Below are 24,939 nucleotides of genomic sequence, written 5' to 3'. Positions count from 1 at the left end.
ACTGACTTTCTGAAGTCTGCTGTGTCTTACAGACATCCCTAGTGACAGCGCCAGATTCACACAGCAGACACACTTCCAGGCCACTCTGCCTTCAGCCTATTCATCACTAGTAATATGAATAATCATTTGAATTGAGGTCAGGAAACTGGCTCAGCCTGCTGAGAACATTTCACTGATAGGGCAAAAAACATGTTGGCTGCTTGTAAGTTAGACTCATGTTTGCGTGCACTGACCTAAAAATGGATGACTATGTATTAGATAATGCAGAATGTCATCATTTCCATCATGTTAACTCCAAGTTCCTGCTGTTGGAGAGGGTTAATAGGTTGTCTGTTCAGAGTTGGAGGAATTATTCCTTCAGAATTGTCCATAGTGTAAAACTGGACAAGGTTAACAGGTTAGAAAAGGGTAACTGACAAAGGCTGGGGGGCAAAAGTGGTTCAGGAGGGATTCACCCTGTAACTGGTGGGTTGTCAGTTCAAATCCCACTCTGGGTTTTTTTAATACTTATTAGCAAAGTGGAACAGAATGTGATAATGAGTCAGTTCATCCATTGATTAGGGAGTTTTATTTCACGTTGACAATAGATGACTTAAAGTGATTTTCAAAATGTAACTTATAATCTAAGGAAAGTAAGGAAATTTGGTCACTTTGGTGACAAATAAAGCACATCCATCATAAGAAGATCAGTCATAGTGATTCTCTGATCACAGATCATAATCTGTTATATTTTACAATAATGAGAAACGACAACAAAAAAACAGAAGGAAGGAACAATAAGAAAATCTTCAGAAAAGAATTTACAATTACATAACTTTTACGATTATCTATCTCTAAAATCAAAATACTTAACCATCAAGTAATATACACAGATTTGTGATGGGAGAGTTTGAAATGGATTGCTATAGTTACGAATGAGATGGTAATGCATGAGTACAAAAAGGTGTAGAAATTGGCATTACTCATTTTTTTTCTGTCTAAGCAGATATCTAGTAACCAAAACAGTTAAGCAGAAGTGGATGATTTTGTTCTGTGAGCTGTATTCATGTAAAATGTCAGATATAAAAGAAGGTTGGGCAGACAATGAATGTGTCAGGTGAGTTTTGTGTTTTATCACTGGAAGCTTGTTGTAAGCTTTGTCCTCAACCCTCTGGTGCACAAAAGATTCAGGGATGACACATACTGACATAGAAAATAAACACACTTCATTCTATGAAGGTAGCTCTTTTTTGCTGGTATTGTTGCTGTTTTCAAAGCGTAAATACAGGCAACCATTTCAAGGCAGGGACCTTTAATTTAACATTATGATACAGTTGTGGGTGGATAAAAATGCTTCTCTTTCACCCCTAGCAGAGAATAAACAACTTTCCCACAGATGAATACACCAACAACCATTTATTTTGTATTTTGTCAAAGCTGCTTTGAAAAACAAAACAAAGCATTTTAATGAAGACTTATTTGTGCAGAACGGAGGCATGAAAGTAAAGGTAGAAGCATTTTACCTGATCCCCATCTTTCCGAACCGGCACCGCGTCTGCTGCTGGAGAGACAAGAAGAGAAAGAAACAGAGAAAATAAATTGAATGTAAGAATAATTCATTATCGGGAGCATTACTGGTGTCAGGTCCTGAGTAGAAAACACAGATGCAAGAAAACAGACAAGATAAGCCCAGAATTACTTTGTGTAAGTTGGACACAATAGCGACAGATGAGGGAGGGAAAGGCAGAAATAACGGCAGCGAGGAAGATAACAGCGTGTTGAACCAATGTACCCTCTGGCATCATCAGTAGGGAAAGTGACAACATTGTCCAGTATTTCTCTCTTAGGCACACACACACACACACACACACACACACACACACACACACACACACACACACACACACACACACACACACACACACACACACACACACAAAACCGGGCTAAAATTAGATTAATTATCCATGCTGAGCTTTAGCTCACAGAGGGCACAACCAGTGCGAATCATGAAGGTTAGAGTTGATTGAGAAATATATGAGGATGATGAGCTATTCCCAAGAATCTCACAAAAAGTAATGAAAAACCACTTTAATAATTTAGGAGTCCTCTTATAAAAGCATTAACTGCTGTATTATGGCAGAGCCCAAAGATTGCCATGAGATTATATTCAACATGTTACCCACATGACACCGTGAAGATGAGAATGAGAAGTTAGCCATAAAAACATAAAGCTGTCTCATGTATACACAGCAAACCAAATCCATTCATTAGTTGTCTACACCAGCTCATCCTAGCAGGGTTGCAGGTGGGGCTGTCTCCAGGAGTTATTGGGAGAAAGGCAGGATACACTCAGGAAAGACTGACTATTCATCACCCAGTAAAACACAGACAGACAGGACAAAGATCTGTGCATCCACACACTCATAAATACAGGCGTATTAGAGTGACCAGCTAACGTAACAGTAAATCTCGAGTACGTGGAGAGAGAACCAACAAAGCTACAACCCTGCTGCTGATAAATAGACACAGACAGACAGACAGACAGACATCTTGGATTTACCAAAAAATGAGTGAAATTTATTAGTTTCTTTGTGTTCTATGTGGAGGAAAGTACTGTATTTACATAACTTAAATTAAACAATTACTAAAGTTAACTGTCTTGATTTTTAACATACATTTTCAAGATTTTTATTGAAAACTGTAATCAAATAACATTAAACATTATTGAATCTCAAAACAACAAATAAAATTATCTAATGTTTTATCATACTGAAATAGTTTTTTTTTTATCATTTTCCAAGTTCTTATTTATGTTAAGACTCATCAACCTTCTAGACTGTGATTTATTATGACATACAGTAGTCGCACTTTGGTCCCGGTTTCCAAAACTGAGGACATTTTGTTAGAACACATGCATGTCCAGGTTTTATATGTGACTGAATTGTTGAATATATTTTATGTTTGGTAGCTCATCGTCTCTATCTCTGACAGTATATTACAGCTGAAGTGTTTACATGAATGCATCAAATCCTGGATGAACACCAAAACAGGCTGTAATTCATAGGTACAAAGGTGAATTACATGTAAATTTACCCAGCATTCTGTGGATCATGTGAATCAGTCATCTCAGTATTATGTTTTTTCTTGGAAGCGCTGTCTTTTATTGCAGCATTAAGATGAGTGAAAATGAAATATTTGGCCAGCCGAACACTTAGAGCCAGCTCTAAAATTAGATTAATTATCCATGCCATTCCTTGGCATAGGGGGCCTCAACCTGCATGAGTCACTGATGCCCGTGATGGTGAAGGATATTAGACTTAAGTGGCAATGAAAGGAGAGGCTTCCCCCTTGTTAACACAAATTATAACCTACACCTATAATATCTAGTGGTGGAAAGAGCTGAGAAAGAAATTGCTCCTACAGTGATAACTGGGTCCCTGCTGCAGAACTGAATTTCATGTGCTACAAAATTAAGTTCTGTCTGATAAAAACAGATGAGGTCAGTTGTAAGGTGCTTAAGTACAAAATTGCTTAAGTTGTATAATATGAATCTCAGACAGTTTCAAGTTGGAGTAACCCTGCGCTCCAAGCTCCTGTCATTAAAACACTTAATTGACACAAATTTAAGAATAACCTTTGAACTTCTTGCCTCTACCCTTTGATGAAATCCTTAGTGAAGTGGATTTAAGAGTCAAAATCAATACTGCAGCTTGGACTCACTTACCAGTCTACCTTGCGCAAAAGTCCAATAAATCATAGGTATAGTATCCCTAACAAATGGCTGAACATCTACATCAATGCAGTCTACATTGATTTGACGCTTTCTGCCAGGTCCCACCCCACTGAAGGGGAGTGTATTCAGTTGATGGCACCTAAAATACTCCAGGGTTTATACCTCCTGCACTGGAGGACAACGTTTCAATCAAAATAGGTATCAGGAGAACGATTCATGGTGAAGACTGTAGGCGGTGGGAGGTGGGCAGTCATGAATTAATCCTGGACAATATCCAAATGTTAAGATGAGAGTCCCCAAAGCACAGGAATGCCTTCAGTATTCAGCAACTTATAAGTCATATGAAGACTCTAAAATTCTACCATCTTCTTGTTGATAATTGACATTGCATTGAAAGCAGGATGACACATAATACTTCCTGTTGACTAAGACAGACCTCTGGTTTGGTTCCCAACCAACTTTCTTTAACTAACTTTAAAACCAGATTTACACACTCCTATTAAGCATCATACCAGCAGAATGATTGTTTCTTAACAAACAATTGGTTGTTTTTTCAGCACAACGGCCAGCGATAATTCTTAATTACAAAAATGCTCTACTTCAACCAGACCTAGCAAAGTGGCAACAACGGCAGCAGCGTCTTCTGACATGTAACCACATTAATCCAGGTGTCAATTCGGTCTCTTCATGTCTCAGTCGGATGGAGTTAGATCTTTTCAGGGCCAACTTCGGGCAGCAGAAACCCTGGCTTGCAAAAACTTTCAATAAATTTGTGAAGCTGAAGCTGCTGTCAAAACTAAGATGGAAGGCAGCAGCTGTTCCGCTCTAATATGCAGTTATCTTAATGGATGTAGACACACTGAGGATTTTATAACCTAAAAATGCTTTCTACAAGAGAAAACATCAGGTTTGTTGCTGGCACAGTTTACGGTGAAGTTGAAAAAGAAACTGCAGGACACAAAGTGGTATTATTCAAAGTACAGAATGGGTTGCAGCTCAAAAGGTGTCTAGTTATACAGAAATCCAAACAGCTGTTTAAAACAGAGCAGAACAGATACTGAATTGGAAGCAATGAAAAGGGACAAGCAATAAACACAGACTTTCACAAACGTCAGTTCATGGGAAGTGACTGAAGAACTTAAAAATATAGCAAAATTTAAGGATATCATTCCTGTCACAACACTGAATTAGGTTGACTTGTTCAACTTTGCAAGCTCCATTCGCAGAATCTTTCCCTGTCTCTGCCTCTCTCTGTGTTAATGAAAGGCATGCAGTCTTAGTCATGACTCTGCTCTCTGTGAGCACATTTGATATCTAACCCAGGGGATCCCTGAAGCCATTTACTTCACACAACATACCCTCATGCACTCAGCCACTTTCAAACAGACACAAACACACACATACTGTAACTCCACCATGCATGCACCTCTGGACCTCTTGAGATGATGGAGCTTCCTCCCAAAGCCACAGGAGAGATGAGAGGGAAAGAGCAGGTGGGGTGGATAAAATGGGAAAGTCTTCAAACAACAAACAGAGAACAGGGAATAGTGTGGAAGCAACCTGGGGTAGAAATGCTGACCCAGACTCATGGCAGGGCAAAAGGTATAGCTCTGCTGGGGATACTGACAGGGCAAGCAGAACGCACTGCAGCAGACAAGTTAGAGGCAAAACAGAATAAATAAAGAGAATAAATAAATATTTGTATTTAGAGAATACATATGATATTCTCTAAAACAAATTATCTTTTCTGTTTTGATTTTTTTTCATTCAAATTGTGTCCGTTTCATATTTAGATCAAATCTACTTACACTGGGTGTTAAAAAACTGCTCAATGTTAATTTGTAAAGCTGCTCCTTCTTCAGTCTTCTTTCCAACCTCTTTTTTAGGCCTGATCTCACCTCTTCTGTGTTTCATTTTCTCAGTGCATGTAGACTTCTTGCATTCCTTTGTTCACTTTCAGATCTCTGCTGTTGCTTTTCTCTCTTCAGATGTGTTTTACCCTGCATTTCATGTCTAAACTCATCTGCCACTTCCCCTGTCAGATGTGTCTTTCCAGACTAAATACTTTTGAAGTGTCCTGTGTTTTTAAGTAAAGTTTCTTCCCTCTGTCTTTACAGAAGTTGCAAGTTGGGTCATTCAACTGTAACATTCTTGCACAAAAAAGGATTTTTGTTCAACATTATGAGAAAGGAAAGACACAAGGAAGGAATAATGCAACAGTGAGAAAGTAAGGAAAAGGGTAAGAAAATGACATTTTCTAGACATTGGGGCAGGGCATAGTTTGGAAATATTAGTATTTTATTAATATATAAAAGTTGTCCATACAGTTAAAATGTACGTATACAAGAAAGGTGTTGTATTTTTTAGTGTTGGAATAATTTCTGCGTTACTGATGCTAATTCTTTTTTATAGACTTACCAAAAACTTGGTAATTAATCACAGTCTGATTGTGATTACAGTTTGTTTTTTTCTGGGACTGCAGAGTAATTTTTGCTTGTTAGTGTGTAAACATGCAGCTTGGAGCTTCTGAGGTTTGGTACACTATGTGTGAGGCTTTTAACCTTTGAGGGAAAGGTCAGCAGTGTTTGAGCAAAAATCCAGACACTCTGCAGTGGAGTTGCACCAAAACAAAAGCCCAGCTGATATGAAACGGAGTGCCTTCTGTATGACCTCAGATCTAATTTATGGACATCTATGAAAACATGTTTCCACTGATAAATCCTCCAGGCAGTTGTTTTCCTTTCATATCAAAAAGTTCATGGTTTTTGTTACTGTGATTGTTCTTTTATTGTTAATTACTAATCAGTTGCGATAAACTGGTGGTCCCCCAACCTGGTCCTCAAGAACTCCCTTGCCTTGGCGCATTCACACCAGCCCTGTTTAGTCCACTTTAACTCACAAACTCATTTGAGTAGATTATCCAGTTCATTTGGGGAGGAGTGAATATGTAATCCAATGTGGGCCAAAAAATGAAATCTATTTTTCATTTTTGAAAAACTGATTTTTAATAGGTTAAAAACCTATAGGTCTCGGTTTGTTAAAGTGAACTCTGGTGTGGTTCAAATGCATATGCAAGTGGACTGAAGACCGCTCCCAAAACAGGAAGTGATTTATAGTGCAGGGCATTCCGGGTAAATACAACCAAGCCAAACGTGCGAGTCTAGTCCAAGTGGGAGATATAACTTGTAGTCTTTTACCAAAGACAAAAGAGAAATCCTACAACTGTTAAAATCTGCCAAAATGACCCTTTACACCTCAATCCTACATAAAGCCAAATATTTTCTTTCTTTTTTTTTTTACCTCAGTCACCCTACTGGACAGATACTTCTAATTTTTTTTATTTTTTTTTTACATTTCATCTAACACTTAATTTCGAAACATAACACATTGAAAATCTTTACTATTGTCTTTATCCTTCTCCAAAAACAACATTTAAGTTCAAACAGACCTCATGTATGAATACTTTCTGCAGATTCATTTTAATGTCATCTGAGAGTGTAGCAAGTCTTAACGAGGTATTAGTGCTCCAGAAGTCTAAGAAACTGTAACAACCATTAATAAAGGATTATGCTCATTTTCTTTTTTTGGGATATATTTTTAACTGGAAGTTACCATGATGATAAAACTGTGTCTAACAAGAGGTAATATTAAGACGATCAGATATTGAAATGATTAAATTTAAGAAGAAAATTCAGAATTCATGCAGTCAATACATCTTGAACAGGTTTAGGAGACATTACTGTCATAGTAAATTGTATTTCTGTTCAAGTGATTTTATATAACTGTGATAATTATTGCAATTTTTTTTCAAATGTACAAGTTTACTTTGGTAAAGTCACACAATGTTCAATATATACCAAAGTAAAAAACGGTGAATTATCACTATTCAACAATGAGTCAAATAATAAAATCAAAACCAACACAGGTGACAAGCGAAAATATAAATTTCCTTTTTTAAAATAATTTTATGAACTCAGTGCACAGTAGAGGATTGGAGCAATAAAATAATGGCAATGTTGTGTTAAAACTTGTAACATTTAATGCGCAGCTCAGTTTAGTCACTCTCTGAGGAGCTATACAGCTAAATGTCTAGTCCACAGGAACAGTGGGAGAGGGAAGGAAAAGCAAGATGAAACAGAATTTAGGTGGTGAATTAATGAATGAGAGAATATAGGAGATTTGGGAGGGAAAGGAATTAATAGCTTAGGAAAAATTGTCAAAAGAATGGAGGTAATGTAGAGCGTGCAGAGAAGGCAGTGTGTGGCCCTTGATGCATGAACCTGTACATGTAGCCTGATGTATACACACAGGGAACAGCTGAGTGCATGTCTGAGGAAGGGTGGAATTGTGGGATGCAGCAACAATAGGTCCTGACAGCTCACTGTGGCACACCCTCGCCTGTCGGCTGCCATCCCTGTGGGAGCTCAGTGTATGTTTCTGTCTTCGCACATGTGCTCCTGTGTGTGTGAAGCGACACACACAGCTTGTGACAATGATCCAAAGCGAAGTGAAGTCTGACTCACCTCCGCTTCAGTGGAGGACGCTCTGAGCCGACACCAAACACTGGGGGAGTCCTGCTCACTACGCCTCAATGGGGCAATACCTTCATCCAGCAATTCCTTTCCTGTTCAGTGCATCTCTCTATGTCTGTGGGTTGTAATCTAAATTCACCAAGACAACCTTACCTTACCTTCTTCAATGTTCAAACAAAACCTTGCCAAGTAAAAGTTTGCTAAAAAAAGTTACAAATTTGATTTTGTCTTGTTTCTTACCAGCATGTCAGTGTTGCTGAAAGTAAACGGTGAATAGATTTTAGACAAAGATGCTGATATCTGAATCTGACCAAGAGGTAATTTAAATAGAATCAGATGAGTAAATCAAGCCATATTTTCTTTGTTTATGTTTGAGCTAAATTTGAACAGCAGTTAGCTACATTAAAAAAGGTTTATGTATACTTTTGCAATAGGGACAATTACTGAAAATTAATGCCCCTGATCTACTTTAAAAAGCTTAAGATTACATTAAAAATAAATTTCACTGAAACATTATGATGAACATGGCAATTTTCTATGTATGTATATATATATATATATATACATATATATATATATATATATATATGAAACTAATTATGAATGTATTTTAAGGTATTTGAACATGTTTAATAGGATTGACAATAAAGTGGAGTTTTCTGTAATTATTCAGAGAATTTTAATTAAATCCAGTAACAATGATTTCCACTAAGCAGTTGCCACAGGATTAATGACATTATAGATGTCAATTCTGATGACACTGACTGAGAAAAATATCATTTTTCACCGACCTGCATGAATCACCCCTACACACTGTGAAATTAGAGCTTGTTCAGGACTTCATCCTTCCATCACTTTCAGACAATGCATATTATTCAATTTGTGTAGTAAGTGTATGATGACTAAAGAAGTGAGCTGTGTCTATTGTTGGAGCCATCAGAGCTGCAGTCTAAAATACGGAGATGTTCACATCCACCGATTAGAAACACAACTAAACTTTTTGAACCAGAGATCGAAGGATGTTCCTGGGATTTTGTATTTGTATCCTCCAATCTAACCTCCTCTATAAGATGGTGCAAGGCTACAGTATCCTGCCATTACTCCAAAAAACAATGGATATTCTCAGCCTTGGTATAATATGCTGTCTTTGAACTCTTTCTAAGTAGATTTTAAGGTTTATTTACCTGATAAGGTTGACATTAGCCATCAATTTAGAATGACACAGCTGTGTGTATTTACATGAGCCATATGGTTAAGATGTGAAAATAAACTGTCTTCACTGCTTGTGTTAAGCAGGGCACATTAAACACCAGATGATACATTTAAGTCGTGTGTCAGACTGACTCTGTTAGGAGCCCTTTATCTGTAAGCCAGACAGATAATGTTAAACATTCACATAAACAACAACAGAGCAAGTGAAGTGAAGTCCCAGGTTCCACACAAAAACAATTTCCAGGATTAAACAAAATGTTCGTAAAGATCATTCTCAGCACTAACTACAATATATACAAATTATATAGTTGTGTTTTAATCTTGAGAGAAAATATTCTGCTTTGAGTAAATAAAGTAAAGAAATGCTTTAGCAGTGCCATTTTACGCATCTTTTCTTTATCATATGTAGTATAAACTACAACTCAGCCAGGCTGCTTGTGGTGATCATGGAGAAAACCATGAAAACAATACTCAGACAAAAGCATAGGATAAAATGGTCATTACATTTTTAGCAGAAACATGTGCAGGTTTCAGACAGTATCTTTAATAAGTACCATTAACTATCCTTGTCCTTCATTATGCAGATGCTTCGTCTGCACTGATGAAAATTTACTTGCCTCTCAATGCCTAAGGCTTGAAGTGGCTCCAACAGCAGGACAATATGATCCCTTTTACTTCTATAAAAAATTATTGTGTTAATTTGAGACACTGAGGATAACTTTCAATTTGAGATTGTCAGGAGATCTTTAGGTATGATGTAACAGTGTACTGCACAAAAATATACAGTACACAACACAAAAAGGTGTGATTTGTTTCACAAATTGTGCTTTTCTTTAAGTTTAAGCCAATATAAATACATTTTAAACATCCCACCACACACAGCAGAGGAAAACAGTGTGACATGAGTTCAGGAAAATGTCTCTAGCAAACATTTAGCTAGTGAACAACAGGGCTGACATTGGAGGATTTCAGCTGCCAACCTGCTTAATTAAAGTTGTGTCAAGATTTTTTTTAATCATTGTTTTCAAAACCTTTCAATTAAGAAATGTTGTTGATCACTGAGCATTCTTCTTTGCATCACCCACCAAAGGCACCAAAGTCAATATTTAAGTTTGGCTCGGGGACATAAAGGCTTCCCTGGGAGAGCTGATGCCACACCTGACTGGGCAAACCTAAAACAGATGTTAAACAGCTTCTGCTCTTTAATAGCAGCTGAGATCAGCGCAATTTCATGCAGATATGCAAATTATCACCTCTTTTGACTTTATGTTCACGCTCTGATTGGTTCATTATGATTTTGTTGTGCAAAATGTGATGAGGATACCTCCAGAATATGTTAGATTTTATACTCCCTCAAAAAATGAAGTGAAAATGTTACCTTGAAGCAATGGGTGCATGTCAAGTCCTGTGATGTTCAAATCAGCCAGTGAACTGTCAGTTCTTGTAGTCACCATTGTTGATGGAGGGAGAATGGGCAGATGTAAAAAAGTGAGTGACTTATGGCATTTCATCTTGGTTACATTGTTCAGAAATAGAAATAGTTGTGGGGTAAAGTGACCAGATGTCAGAAAATGTCAGAAATGAAAACAACAAACTATCTATTCTTTAAAACATCTTATATTTTAAGATGAAAGAAAATGTGAATATGGTAATATGGTACTAACCAAGGGCACAGTTCTTGCAGATCTGTTATTGTGGCTAATGTCTAAATACATGTTAGCTTATAACTTTTTAAGCATGAATTCTGACAATAATGAGGTTGATTTTTAATAGCATGAATGTCTACCACACAAAAATAATTCATAATAAAGACAAGTAGAAGAAAGGATTTTATGGCCTTTTTAAACAGGTTTTCTCTTTTCTGCTTCCACACAGGCTGCACTGTGGCACGGTTAGTAGCACTGTCACCTTGTAGCAAGAAGGTCAAGTCAGTGGTGTTTTATACATGGAGTTTGCATATGTGGGTTCTTTTTTGATGCTCTGGCTTCCTCTCACAGTCCAGACTAATAAGTTAATTGCTCTCTCTAAATTGTCCTGAGGTGTGTGTGTGGTTGCATTGTTGTGTGTCTCTGTGTTTCCGTATGATGGATTGGCGCCCTGTCCAGGGTCTACCCTGCCTCTCACTCAATGACTAGAATTAGATAATGGATGTGCATGTGGTGCTGTTTATCAAGCATCACGTGCTGTTCAGGCTGATATTTAGAATTAGCAATAAGATGGGAAATCCAATAAGTGAATGGACAAATGATAGTATTAAGCTAACAGCCATAGAGAGCAGAATGATCTTAGCTTTTGGTGTAAACTTTGAGCAGCAGCTACTGAAACACAGGTTGAGTAAGAATCAAGACTTTGACACAAAGAAAAATATATTTAGTGGGACTAAAACTGAACAAAGTGCTAATAACTCTTGAAACCAGCAAAGTCACAATTCACTAAGTTCACACTAAACAGGCTTTGTGAACAGTGAGCTACTGTAAAGTAAGCAATTCTAAGTATTATGGAAATATTTGGTCATTGATCAATTTAGCCCTTGATTAGCACACATTGGTTACTTGCACTTTAAATTATTTTAATGAAATGCATCAAAACTAAATACTTCCACTTTTTGCAGTTTGGAAATACATGTACATGTATTTCATTTCATTTTATTCACTTTTTGAATTAACCGAGGGTGCATTTGTTTTTTGAAAATCGCAGCATTAATAAATGACAACAGCAAAAAACAATAAATCTGAATTTCCTAAGCAGGTTATCACCAAAAAGCTATATATTTTAAACACTTACAAAAGAAAAAGGCTTCATAATCAATTTGTTTTTAGTTTTTGTTTTATTGTTATTTCTTGCTTTTTGTTGTTGTTTTAATTTGGATATTTAAAATATCTTTCAGTTCCAGTGTTAAGTGTTCTTTACTAAATTAAAGTTAATCAGTCTTTGAGAGGATGAACTTACATTATTATTAATTACTTATCACAATAATTTCTGGGACAATTTATCATCCAGTAAAATGTGTTATTGTTACAGGCTTAGAGACCCATAAAACAAACAACTATTCACACATACGGACAATGTAGAGCACGCAGTAAAGCTAGACAATGCTGAGGTTGATGTGACTGTGGGAGGAACCCTACGTACCTGATAAGAACCCATACATGCAGAAAGACTCCAGGCTGGGATTTGAACCCAAGACTTACTTGCTGCAATTCAACAATGCGACTGCTCCACCATTCATTTCTAAAATTACCAGAAGAAAAATGATCCGCTTAGAGGAGACAGACATTGGCAGTGACCCAAAGCAAGGCTCCATTAAGGTGCCATGGGCCCTGAGGCAAACAATGTTGCCCCTTCAAATTGTCTCTCATCCAACCTATACAAAGGCTGCACAAAGGCCAGCTTCACACTGGCAGAATGTCATGTGTTGTGCTTCAGAGCATGCTACATGTGGTCCTTCCACAGCTGTGTTTGCTTATTAAATCAATGGAAACCTCGCAGAATTCTTCATTGTCAGTTCAAAACAACGCTGAACCGAGTTAATGAGTGATAAACCCACCAGACTGTATAACAATGCAGGACAGCCCTCACTATCAAAGTATGTTAAGAGCCAATAGATAAGCTTTAGCATTTGTTTTGATGGCTGCCTTTATGAGAGGAGAGTGTGCGCTGAGACTCCAGCCTCTCTGTAACCTTGGAGAGGGGAAGTGGGTGGAAACAGTAAATTAAAGAATGCCCAAGGACAGTTTGGCTGCTGAAGCTTGAACAGAGTCCTGTTTTTCATGTGTAACATATCTATTTTTTCTATTTAGAAATGCTATATATTTCCGTTGCAAATGACTTTAAAATGACTTTGTTGAGCAAGTCTAAATATTTACTGTGATCATTACCTGACTTCTCATGTTAAATCATAGGATATAAATCCAAGATCTAATTTTCCATTGGCTCTTACACCATTCAGAATTTCTCATTTTAGTCTCGTTTCAAACTGCTTTGCATCTTAAAATTAATCAGGCGGCTTCAGGTTTCCCTGCTGAGTACCTGGAGCCCCAGCAGTAAAAGTTCAGAGGAGAAAATAGGAGAGGAGAGACTCAGAATAAAAGGAGAGCCCGAAGGAGGCGTCACCTTCATTTTCCATTACTGACCTGAATCAATACAGCTAAAAATAAAACCAGCAGGACCCTGATCCTGTTGCATTTGCAGATGACCGCACAGGCCGAGTGTCACATCAGATGCGACTTGAATTATCCAACCTCTGTTTATTTATGTGGAACTCAAGCTGCTGCCTGCCAAACAGTGAGTGCTTATGTTTGGGTTTTTTTCACTTGGTCAAAGCATCTCTGTCTCTTTCTTTATGCTGCCAGCTAGATCTACACTATACAGAGCAAATGTATGCATCATGTATAGATGTTTCCATAGAACACCTTGCTAAAGTATTCATATTTAACTGTTAACATTTTTTTTCATATTACAATCACAAACCTCAGTGAATTTATTTCCATGTTTACGGGATAGATGGTGGAAGGACAATGACACATCTTCCAGAGTATTTGAGATTTGTTGCAGGTATTTGATAAAGTCATCAAAGTGTTTTACTTACTTGGGGTGTAATGACAAAAAAAAACAAAGTTAATACTATGCGCCTAAACATTTTGAGATTTTTGGGACCTCAAATGTCTGATCTGGTTGTACCTTTTTACGTAGAGAAAACAAGATGTTAAAAGAGGCTTATTTTGAACTTCAAATCTGGGGAATTTTGGTCTAATATCTGCTGGGATGCTGTTATAGTTCAGAGTCTTTCAGCATATCAGGAAGTTTAATCCTCCTCTTTTGTGTGATGCTTTCTATTACTGCCTGTTAGACCCCAACCTGAAGGTGCTGAGACAGAAATGTGACTCTCTGCCTGACAGCCTTTCTGAGTGAAAGTCTTGCTGTCTGAGTGATGACTGCTAGACATCAGCCTTACTGTAACTGGAAGATAATCGAGTGTAATAAGAGGCAGTGATAGTTCAGTTAACTGGCACTCTGCGGGAAACACCGCTGAGGGAAACAATAGAGTACCAAAATACCAAACCACTATGATATTGCAGCATTGGCAAGATAATGGAAAGACCTAGAACAGGAAAGACTGTGATGGAGCACAATTGGCTTTGCTTTTCTAATCGCTTGTATTCTTCTCTGCAGAGTACCAGGAGGAAGAGACGCGTGACAAAGCGAGCCTGGGAAGTGAAAGTGACACAAATAATGTCGGATCAACTGTTGACCAGTATTTACTGTAATGTTTCTCCCTCCGTCTCTCAGTGACCTCCCTCTTTTACCCCTGATCTATTTTTAGCGGCAGACGCTCGCTCTCAGGGATAATATTAGAATAGATGTGGCTCAGAAGAAACACAGCAGGAGCTATTCTGCAGGCAGTAAGCTGGAGGAAAGGGGTGGTGTCTAGTCACTTGGACTGTTTTAACAAGCTTTGTCATGCTGGTTACCTCTGAGGCTTGCAACATTTCTTCTTCTATCCAATAGTACTTTTATGCTATCTATGGCTTTTGCCATATTGTGGTGTTTGAACATAAGAAGGTAACTTGAAGACTGAAGACAGTCTAGTGTCTTCAGTTTTGTTGAGGCTGTCGGTGCTCAATAAGAAATTCTGAGTCTCCATTCTTCAAAATGGCTGTAAGCCGTATTTTGAGTATCAAAACAACAGCATCTCATTATAGTTTTAATAATCATCTCTAAATATGTTATGCATTAAAATTTTATTCTGAATACCTCAAATGAACAATAGAAGATACAGAACATTCTTTTAAATTAATTTGTTCACATTGGACCAACCAGACATTAATTTTTGGTAATATCTCAGCATCAGAGATATTAAGATATTACAACAAAAAATACAGATGAAGAAAAAAGCTTTAATCACACTAAACTGATAAGTTTTTTAGTTGTTGGCACAAGGTAGAAAACTTTCCAGTAGAATTTTTTATTCCCCAATAGAACCTTCTTGCATATGAATACAGTATATCATTCAAATAAGACGAGTATAATGCCTTACGTCATTTCTCATTTCTTGAAATCTGGTATCTGTACAACAGTGTGTTCACTTAGAATTTTGAAGTCTGACATTTTATGTTAAATTTTTAAAAAATCAACTGGAATGTCATGTAAAAACAGAAATCTGACTTTTTTATTTTTATTTTTTAAGTATGGTTTCTGACCTTACCCTGAATCCAATATAGATAATATGCACATAAAGGGACAGGGACAAATGCAGACATTTACCATTCATTTAAAAAATTTTGATCTGTGTAAAAAGCTTATGTTTCCATCAGACACATACATCGGTAGCCAATACCAATGTTTACCAGCTGTAATATTTTACAAACCAGTTCACACTTTGACTATCATGAAAACTCTAGATCAGAGCAGTATAAATTTGCATCTTTAGGCAAACAACTATCTGGATATGAAACGATCAAAATAACAAAAGTACAAAATAGCAAAACATCAAAATGATCTCCATCAGCTCTCTGTTACATTTTCCTTTTAGATAACTTCTTATATTATGTCCAAGCTAACCTTATCTACTCAATTTCCAAACAGTTTGAAAGCAGAATCAAATAACTTATGTAATTAACTTATTACTTACATATCTGGTGATGAGTTCAATCATCATATAAAACATTTCTTTTAATGTACAGTAAAAATAGGTTTTGTACCCTCAGTGCCGGAAAGTAACAAATCCTTGCATTTTACACACAGGAACAAAAATTTGGATGAAAAACTAAATACGTTCAATTAGATCTCTGGGCAGGTATATGATGTAAAAAATGTAATCTATGAAGTCACCCTGTAATAGCGCGTTCTCTTTGCTCATTCAGTTTAATTTTTAAACATGAAAAAAAGAAGGTACTGAGCACATTGTTCATATAGTATGATTTTATCTACTCATAACACTGCAAATAGGGAGACGAGAGCAGGGCAGAGATAGAGAGAGAGCCAGAGGAGACGAGGAAACCCACTTATGAAACTAGAAACTAAAAAAGAAAAAAAAACACCAGCATGTATTTGAATCTTCACACCTCAACTCTCTATCCCCAAAAAGCCCTCTGTGTCATTCCACAACAGTCATCACTAATACACCTCCCCCATCCTCAACGTCCTCCATCCAGCCAGCTCAATGACAACCAAAGGTCACATTGTCCTTCCTTTTATTTATTGAAATCCTCCAGCTGCCTCCATTTGTTATCATAAAGGACCTGATGAGGCTTTGATGGTGCATTAACAGGCAGGCTTTGGGTGGGGGTTGATCGTCCACTGCTACAATGTGTGTGTCTGAATATATAAGCATGTGAAGACAGGACACTCCAGCTGCATGCTCCACATAATGGAAACTGACAATACACACATTTGAAGGGGCGACCACACTTTACTTTGACAGCAGTTTGAAGTCAGTCTGTTGGATCTCGGCGTTTGTTGTGAAAAGGTCTCTAAATCATAAGTTTATATTTTGTGAGGACAAATTTTACAATTGAAACATGTGAACACTTTCATTTTTCTGCAGTTCTTAAGATTTTTTTGATGTTCAGGCTTTGTCCTTGCAAGGACACTCAGTCAACGAAGGTTTTTATATTATCTATAAAGCTTTTTGGATGTTTTCACTAGTATTTTTGAAAACTGATCTTTTAAAATGAGCTCTAAGTCTTTGAAATCAGAAGACCTCATTCCCATAACTTTATCTTTAGCTCTCTCCACAGATTTTAGCGCCTAAACTGTCAGGAGCAGTTTGTGTTCCAATGCATACTGTACTTAGTGATATACAAAGTCAGTGGCACAAACCTCTATACGGATAGGATCAGAAGAACTGACTGACATTTTCTTGGTTCAAAACCGCTCCAAATGGATATGATTCTAAAAAATATATATATACATATTTTTTAATAGGTATACTCAATAATGTTTTAAAGCTTTTCATTTCCTTGAGATTGCAGATGCTGCTCAATAGTGAAGCTATTATACAGTTTAGCCATGACAGTATGCTTTTCAGCCAGATTTATTCATAATGACACACATTATTACAACATTCAAAATGTTATGTTGGGAGGTCTAAAAATTGTTTATGCAGAAGTAGATGTGTGGCAAAAAACCTTGAAAGCATACCGTTGTCCCAAGGTTTCCTGATCTGGCTTTTAAAAAGTCAGATGGTGAAAACAGCGCATAACTGAGAGAGCAATTAATCATTTATTTTCTTTTTCCAACATTAACATTTGCCACAAATGTACCTTCTGAATAGCTATGCCTCATATAAAAGTACATAGCTTAAAGCCTGGCAGGAGAAACTCTCTCAAAACTATGAACTCGATGAGTGTGTAAGACTCCAACAGCTTAGCAGAGCAAATATGAAAGTAGGGAAAGTCTGCAGGATACAGTCTGCAAACCCTGGAGATTTTATATCTGCAAAACGTCCAGAGTCTTGCATGGTGAAGACTGTCTCTTCCCAAAGCTTGCATGAAGTTTCTGATCATGTACCATTTTAACAATGAGCATTTAAGTGCATTAAGAGGCAACATGGGCTACTTTATTTAATAGCAAACATCAACTTCTTTGTCCTCAAGAGAAAGAAAGAGAGAGAGAGAGAGAGAGAGAGAGAGAGATGATCACAAACACTACTACGTTTGCTTTGTGTGTGTTTGGGTCAGTGCTGTTACAAAAGTCACAAGAAATAAGGTATTCAGCTGGCATTGGTAAACTTTATTACAAACAAACCATAAAGTATTTGTGTTGCATTTAAGCTTAAATAGTAGCACTGGATGAGGTCTGAACCTGCACTACTTTTCCTTAACCCACACCTTCTCTCCTTCTACCTGCCAGGTGATGGGACTTTTCCCATATGTTTTCCATCTGCTGTTATAATGGAACAATAGGATGAACTGTAGGTGCATTTATGGTGGTTTTAACTGTTGGGTTAAAACATTTAAACAGTTAAAACTGTTTTAAGCCAGTTTTAAACACTGGGTTCCATTCAAGTTTATCATTTGGATAGAAGTGGTGAGTGGGTAGTTAGCAATAGCATAGGAGGAAGTAAATGAAAACACTCAGTCCGCATTGGACAAACTTCCAGATATTCAGCAATTGATAAGAATGCTTAAGAAATTTTATTGCTGGCAAAGATGTGACACATAGTCCTACTCCCCAAGGGGTTTGGCAAAGGTCCAATTTCCGGTGAACATTATAGTGTAGCTTCCTTCACAATCAAGCTTAAATACATCATGGCCAAATGTTAGCAATTGGATAATATTAGATCCAATTGTTTAAAACTTCAACAGCGTCCAGAAAGCAATCATTTTTGAACAGCTGAGCATCCAGACCTTCTGTACAAAGCTAAGCGTAGAACAAGGGACTGGTTTTTACCAGGCTAAAGAGGAATGTGACTGAAAACATTCAAATGCAAAAGAGCTTCAATAAGGTACCTCATGTGATGTCACCAGAGGGATGTGCACATGGAAGCTTGCTTTAGAAGGGTATCAAATAATCATTTACAAGAAAATGGAACCACTGACCAGGAAACACTGTGCTATAGGTGGCAATCTATATGTAAAGTGAGTTGAATTGATTTTATAGAAAGTTTCAGGTGCAAGTAATCTATGCTAAATCCAAGCCTCATCAACTGTGTGCAGCTGAAACCACCAGTGACTCAAAAGACTCAAGAACTCAACCTAAAGACACACAACCAAGACAAAAATAAAAACGTGCAGTTTGCCATGTTTCCCAGCAAAGATGACCCGACAAATGCTGGTTAAATAAAGTTAATGTATAAAGCTAGGATCTTCAATCAGTAGCACAAAATAGTGTGTGAGCAGTTTCCACCTTTGACTTTGCAGAATTGACCTACATGCGCAGAGGGTTTAAGGCTCACACCTGAGTTTACCCAGCCAGGTTCTGAGTCATCCTGTTAGAGTCAATCACCGAGCCTCCCTCTTATAACCCGGAGTGTCAGTGAGTGCGTGTGTGTGTGTGTCTGTGGGGAGCGTGCACCCTGTATCTTAGATATATTACGTCGCTGCATGACGCACAGTAGAGAGAAAGGAGAGTAGGATGAAGGGAGGAAGGACTGGAAGGAAAGAAGGGGTGAGAACGAGTGGAAGATGGAAGGAGGAGACAGGAAGGGGAGGAAGGAGGGGAAATTTTCTCAGACACCCAGCATGGAATGACCTTAGCGGCGTGTCAAGGCGGAGGTCTCTCTCCATCCCTCCCTCTTTCTCCTTGTCTGTCACAGAGAAGCGCGCGCGTTGGCCGCATGTCTGGTGTCATCCATGTGGAGAGGAAAAACGTCAAGAGGTATCTTATTCTGCTCACATCCCTGCCGCCTGTCTGTCCAGCCTCTCCCCTCCTCACAAACACCCCAAAACACACACACGCACACCGAGGTGCTACAGTAATTCCTACAGTAAACTATAAATTCACTGCACCCCAGAGAACACAGGAAAAAAAAAACCTCTTCTGTAGGAACAACTCACTGCAAACCAACTCTGGGGATATAATAAACGTGTATTTCACTTCTTTAACAATGAATTCCTCTGTCTTTTCATTCTCTAAGCGCACCATCCATCCATCCCTCCATCCCTCCACATGGCAGAACAGAAGGCGGGGTGTCCTTACTGATCGTCCGGGATCCAATGCAGCCCATGTTGTCTTACAAAGGCTCGTACAGCTCAGGGAGAATAAAATCCATCCGTCCAGCGGGCATTTCTCCGCTGATCTCTCCGTGCGCTTTCCCCTCTGCTCCGCGTCTCTCCACTCTTGTCTCCCTCTCTGTCCTTCTCTCCTCCGTATGTGAGAAACGGGGAGAGTGTGTGCGTGTCATCCGCGTCGCTCCCTCTCTCCCTTTCTCTTCCTCCCCGTACACCATCGTCACACACACGCACACCCCGGTCTCCTGTCTCCTGCCGTGGCACGTTTGCACAAACACACTTTATGTGCATGAACACATTGTCAAAAATTCAAGTAACTTCAGCAAAACCCCCCCCAAAAAAAAATGGGTTCCCTCACTGAAAGTGAATTCATTAATTGTTCTGAAATCCAGATGTAACTCAAGTTCCACCTTGATTTATTCGTACTGACCCGTAAAGACTCCTTCTCACACATCCACTGTCAGCTGTCCCATATGCAAAGTTGTGGACAATTATTCGCCCCTTATTAAATATTTATGCTTTATGTTTTTTGTCATGCTTACATGTTTCAGATCAAACTATCAAATTAGTTTGATCAAAATTGACAACTTTCTCTCTAATGAGAAGAGAGATGCATAATTGGGCAAAAGCTGTCAAACACATTCAGGCCCCATGTGAAAATATTTGCCCCCCAAACCTAATAACTGATTTCATCACCGACTGTCATCAGGCGACTGTGAGAAATGACAAGGAGTCTTTTAAATCGATGTGAAGGAGTTTTCACGCATGAACTACCTGTTTAAGAGCAAACCAGAGCATCTAAATTTAATTTTAGGTTCTTTTTTTTTGACAGGGCCTTAAAATCATAATTTTGTTTCTTGAGTTATGAGGAGGAGGAATTATTAATGTGCTTTGGCTCATTATCTTACTCCATAACATAATGCGTGCTTGTTAGCTTAAGATCACCACCTGATTTTCACACATAATCCTTCAAAATTTTCTGGTAGAAAACAGAAATAATGCTTCTTTCTGGTTCAATTAACTAGTATACTTAGAACAAAAAAAGCTCAAATTCGTCCATCTCAAATGATGATATTGTAATTAAACTCGGTGTGCAGCTTAAGCTGTGTCTTAAACCTCATCTCAGATGAAAGTTTCAGAGTTTCGTTTTAATGCACTCCCTCCTACAAATAATTTTCTCGTTATTGCAGCTCATATTAGGATTGAATTGAACCACTGCTTTCACAGAAGACATAAGTGAGTTCAAAGGTTCAAGAATGCAAATTGCTTGTTTCAATGTGATTAAAAAAAATTTGAAGCAGGGATAGCAGAAGAAATATGGTGTGCATTCAGTTGAGATGTTTTATTCTGGAAAGACCAGAGTCTTTGTTATGATGACCTGGGCCTCTGTTTCCATGATACGTCAAAAACGCTGACTGTCAAAGAGGTCTATGAGCTAGCCTCATCCAGTGCTACTGTCCAGCAGCCTTGACTATTTGTTGTCAAGGCAACCTGCATGGGTTGAATAGGCCTTCTCTCTATGCCCAGGATGGAAAACAAAGGAAACATGAACTGGTTCGTTTGTGTTTTTTAAAGCCAGCACCAGCACGATTAAAGCTACCAGCCACAGATTTCTGTAAAATAACTCAAATCTACTTTAAAATATAGTTTGACACCTTTTCAACAACATGCCATGGGAAGATTTTACATTGTTGTGGTGTTTTGTCGTCTGTCATTGATAATAAAAACAAAAATCAAAACTCCAAAAAAATAAGTTTACATGCACAGATCACAGAAAGTATCAAACATCAGAGATGTTTTGAGAAAGTCCAATTTACCCCTTTATTTGCATGTTTTTGTCAAAAAGTGACAGGAATGGGAGGAAAAAGGTGTTTACTTGTAATATATGCAGCTGTAGTAAAACATTTTACCCATATCTGAGGACATTGCATGGATTTCAGACTAAACACCAACAATAAAATTCAGGGAAAAGTTAGTCAAGACATCCAGAGCAACCAGATTAGCTAGATATATTACTAACTAATGTTTTGAGCCAAGTTGTTTTGAAAACAATCAAACTTTGCTTTAAGTGGTAGGGTTGAACTTCTTGCAACCCAAATTATTCAGAATCTGTTTAAATCTGTCAAAATGTTCTAATCTGAAATACTGTAGTTTGCTAATGCCAGATGATATGTGTAATTATTCTACCTATTAAACCCATTGTAAACCTAAATAAATCAGAAATAGTAGTTTTCTTTAGTGTACATGTGGCAGTGGATAAAATCACCACTCCTATGTGTTTTAAGTCCTATATCAACTGAAAAAACCCAATGAACTCTGGCTTAGAGTGAGCAAGAAGTGTGCAGGCACTTGTAACTGATCACAGGCAGCATTAAAGATGGATTTTCTTCAACAATGTTACAATCATTACACTGAAATCTGCAGCACTTGCCAAATTAAGCTTACATTAGGAGAAAATTAACCTTTTTTAAACTTTGCTAACACCAAGGCTCACTTGCATTAATTAATCTCTCTTTCTTTTTCTTTTTCTCCCCCTCCTCTTCTCGAGCTGCACAACACATATCAATGCAGCAGGCTGGCCAACTCTGATAAAGAATAGTAGAAGACACTTCATGTTTTACTGCAGACTCAGTTCCACTAAAGTCCTTGAGCTGTATGGTTTTTATGGATTCATCTGCTGATTTAAATCCACTCATGTTAAACACGTCAGCTTGGTTCCGACAGCTCCATGCATTTACTCTCCGGATTTATATTTATCATCCCTGGGGGATCTGGAAGTTTTATTCCACTCGAGTAACAGTGAGCAAGTGTTGATATGAGCAATATCTGATGCATGTAATATGTATGACGCTGCAGTCTGTTCAAATCTGCAGCTGAGCTTTCCACTTATTCCTTTCTCTCTTTCTCTAACAAGCTGTTCCCCTCCTTCAAACATCCCTGCTTTCTCCTCCTCTCTGCCTCCCCAGTTTCCCCTCTTCATCTAACACAAAATGAAAACACACTGATTCAGCTGCCGGGATCCGGCGAGGAGAGACGGCTGCTGCTCCCGATTCTATTAACTTGGATCTCCATTTCAGACGGGGGGAGTAGAAGCACACCTCTTGACTTCACACTCAATAAATTCACACAAATGAGCTGCAGCCATATTGCACAAGCTCTTAGAATGAATTTTCATCCAGGAACAAAATGCTTAAAATTTAATTTTCTTCTGTTTTCCACCCTTAAAACATCACATGTATCTTGAATAACAAAACTGCTTTGGTCTAAATTAGATGGTAGTTTTTTTTTTCATTTGATTCAAAGTTGTTAAGAATTATTAATATCTTTAATTTAAAAAAAAATAAGACATCTTAATCAAGCAATCCCCAAATGAGAAAATATAATTGAAGCACAATTAAACAGATTCATATTGAGAAATAATTGTTTAAGAGTGCCACACTTAATGCCTCCCTCTGGTGTTAATAACTTGCATAACCTTCTTTTAAGAGGGCAACAATTTGTCTTCAGCTATAATAATTCACAAGGTTGGAACATACAGAGATGTTTAGAATGTTATTTTGTTGATTTAGTTGTATAGTTTGAAAGTTCTAACGACAAATAATTGTCAGCTTTCTGGGAGAGACCCCAGGATATGATGAAATGTTAATGTTCCCAGAGCCTTTGGAAGGAAAAACAGACCAACAGCATCATAGATTCTCCGTCAACATACTTTCTTTTCTTACACACCTCTAATCAAACGGCTGGAGCTGTGGAGATTTATTTACATCCTTTACTATCCAGTTCACTGCATGTGGTGGGAAGATAACAGCGAGTCCTCTTCCAGTCTTAGCTGTCAAAGTTCAAGCTATCTTAAAATGTATAATTATTGCTTTGACTACAGATATGGACAGGTTTAGGTGAGCATCTCTAAACAGACTTCCTGAACCGAATATCAGGTTTCTTATCTCAGAGAAATAAACCTTTGTGTCAAATCTTTTTTGTACTGTACAGGTTTACCTTAGTGCACTGAAAGATATATCTTTTTACAAGGGATGCAAATAAGTTACAGTAGCAATGCACTGAATTAGCTGGGAAGAATTGGTCAGAAAGCAGAAAATTTGTATTAAGTACGAATATTTCCTATAAGACTGTAGTAGAAAAAGCATTGAAATCGTTGTGACTATTTTTTCCCCTTTTCTCTGTGGCTTACCAACCAGACCTGCCATTATGATTCTCACAGTCCAGCAATGTGTCATCCTTCCTCTGTTGTCAGACTCGTACCAGCGCTGTGAGGTGCTTGACAGATTTTCTGTCCTTGACGTCAGAGAATGGAGATAAAAAAACATAACCAGCAGCTACTAATTAAATTACAGACCTCAACATTAGCAGGTCAGAGTTTAAACTGCGTAGGTTCACGGAAACTTTATGTTGCAATTCATCTAGACACTAGGAATCATGTTCATCAGCTTTACTTCATATTGTTAATGTCTCATTGCACTGTTATAGTTAATAAAGAAGCGGAGGAGGCTTTGTAAAATATCAGCCATATGGTGCTTTAGTTTTCCTTTCCAGATCATCCTGATGGCTGAGATAATCACATCCATTCCTAGTGGAGATTAGTTGCTTTCATTTAACAGTAAATTACCCATTAATTCAAACAATCTGACTCCATGAAACATTGCTTTTCAAAGAACTCAAGAAATTCATTATTTACAATGAATATTAATAAACAATCAGATAATCAGAAATATGCCTTCATAAGAAAAATAACACCTATAAAAATAGAAAATTGCTTCAGTCTATTTGTTCCAATCAACCCAACAGGAAG

At 37.7% G+C, this 24,939-nt stretch overlaps 1 protein-coding gene across 6 annotated transcripts in view; it reads right to left on the bottom strand.

Moving 5' to 3' along the window:
- Positions 1-20,312, bottom strand: part of LOC102222185 (protein FAM131B-like) — a 43,034-nt gene extending 22,722 nt beyond the window's left edge. For 4 of the 6 annotated variants that reach the window (XM_014470875.2, XM_005804709.3, XM_014470876.2 and 1 more), the window contains exons 1-2: positions 20,101-20,312; positions 1,503-1,540 (exon numbers count right to left, since the gene is read on the bottom strand). In XM_014470875.2, the coding sequence (XP_014326361.1) occupies positions 1,503-1,540; positions 20,101-20,128 (66 nt within the window). In that variant the 5' untranslated portion in view covers positions 20,129-20,312. The remainder of the gene's footprint in view (positions 1-1,502; positions 1,541-20,100) is intronic. The other 2 variants (XM_023345137.1, XM_023345138.1) reach the window with 1 other exon arrangement.
- Between the last annotated feature and the right edge of the window lie 4,627 nt (positions 20,313-24,939).

This window comes from Xiphophorus maculatus, chromosome 13, assembly GCF_002775205.1.
Source record: "Xiphophorus maculatus strain JP 163 A chromosome 13, X_maculatus-5.0-male, whole genome shotgun sequence".
Taxonomy (NCBI): domain Eukaryota; kingdom Metazoa; phylum Chordata; class Actinopteri; order Cyprinodontiformes; family Poeciliidae; genus Xiphophorus; species Xiphophorus maculatus.
This window is presented reverse-complemented; position numbering and strand designations above follow the sequence as displayed.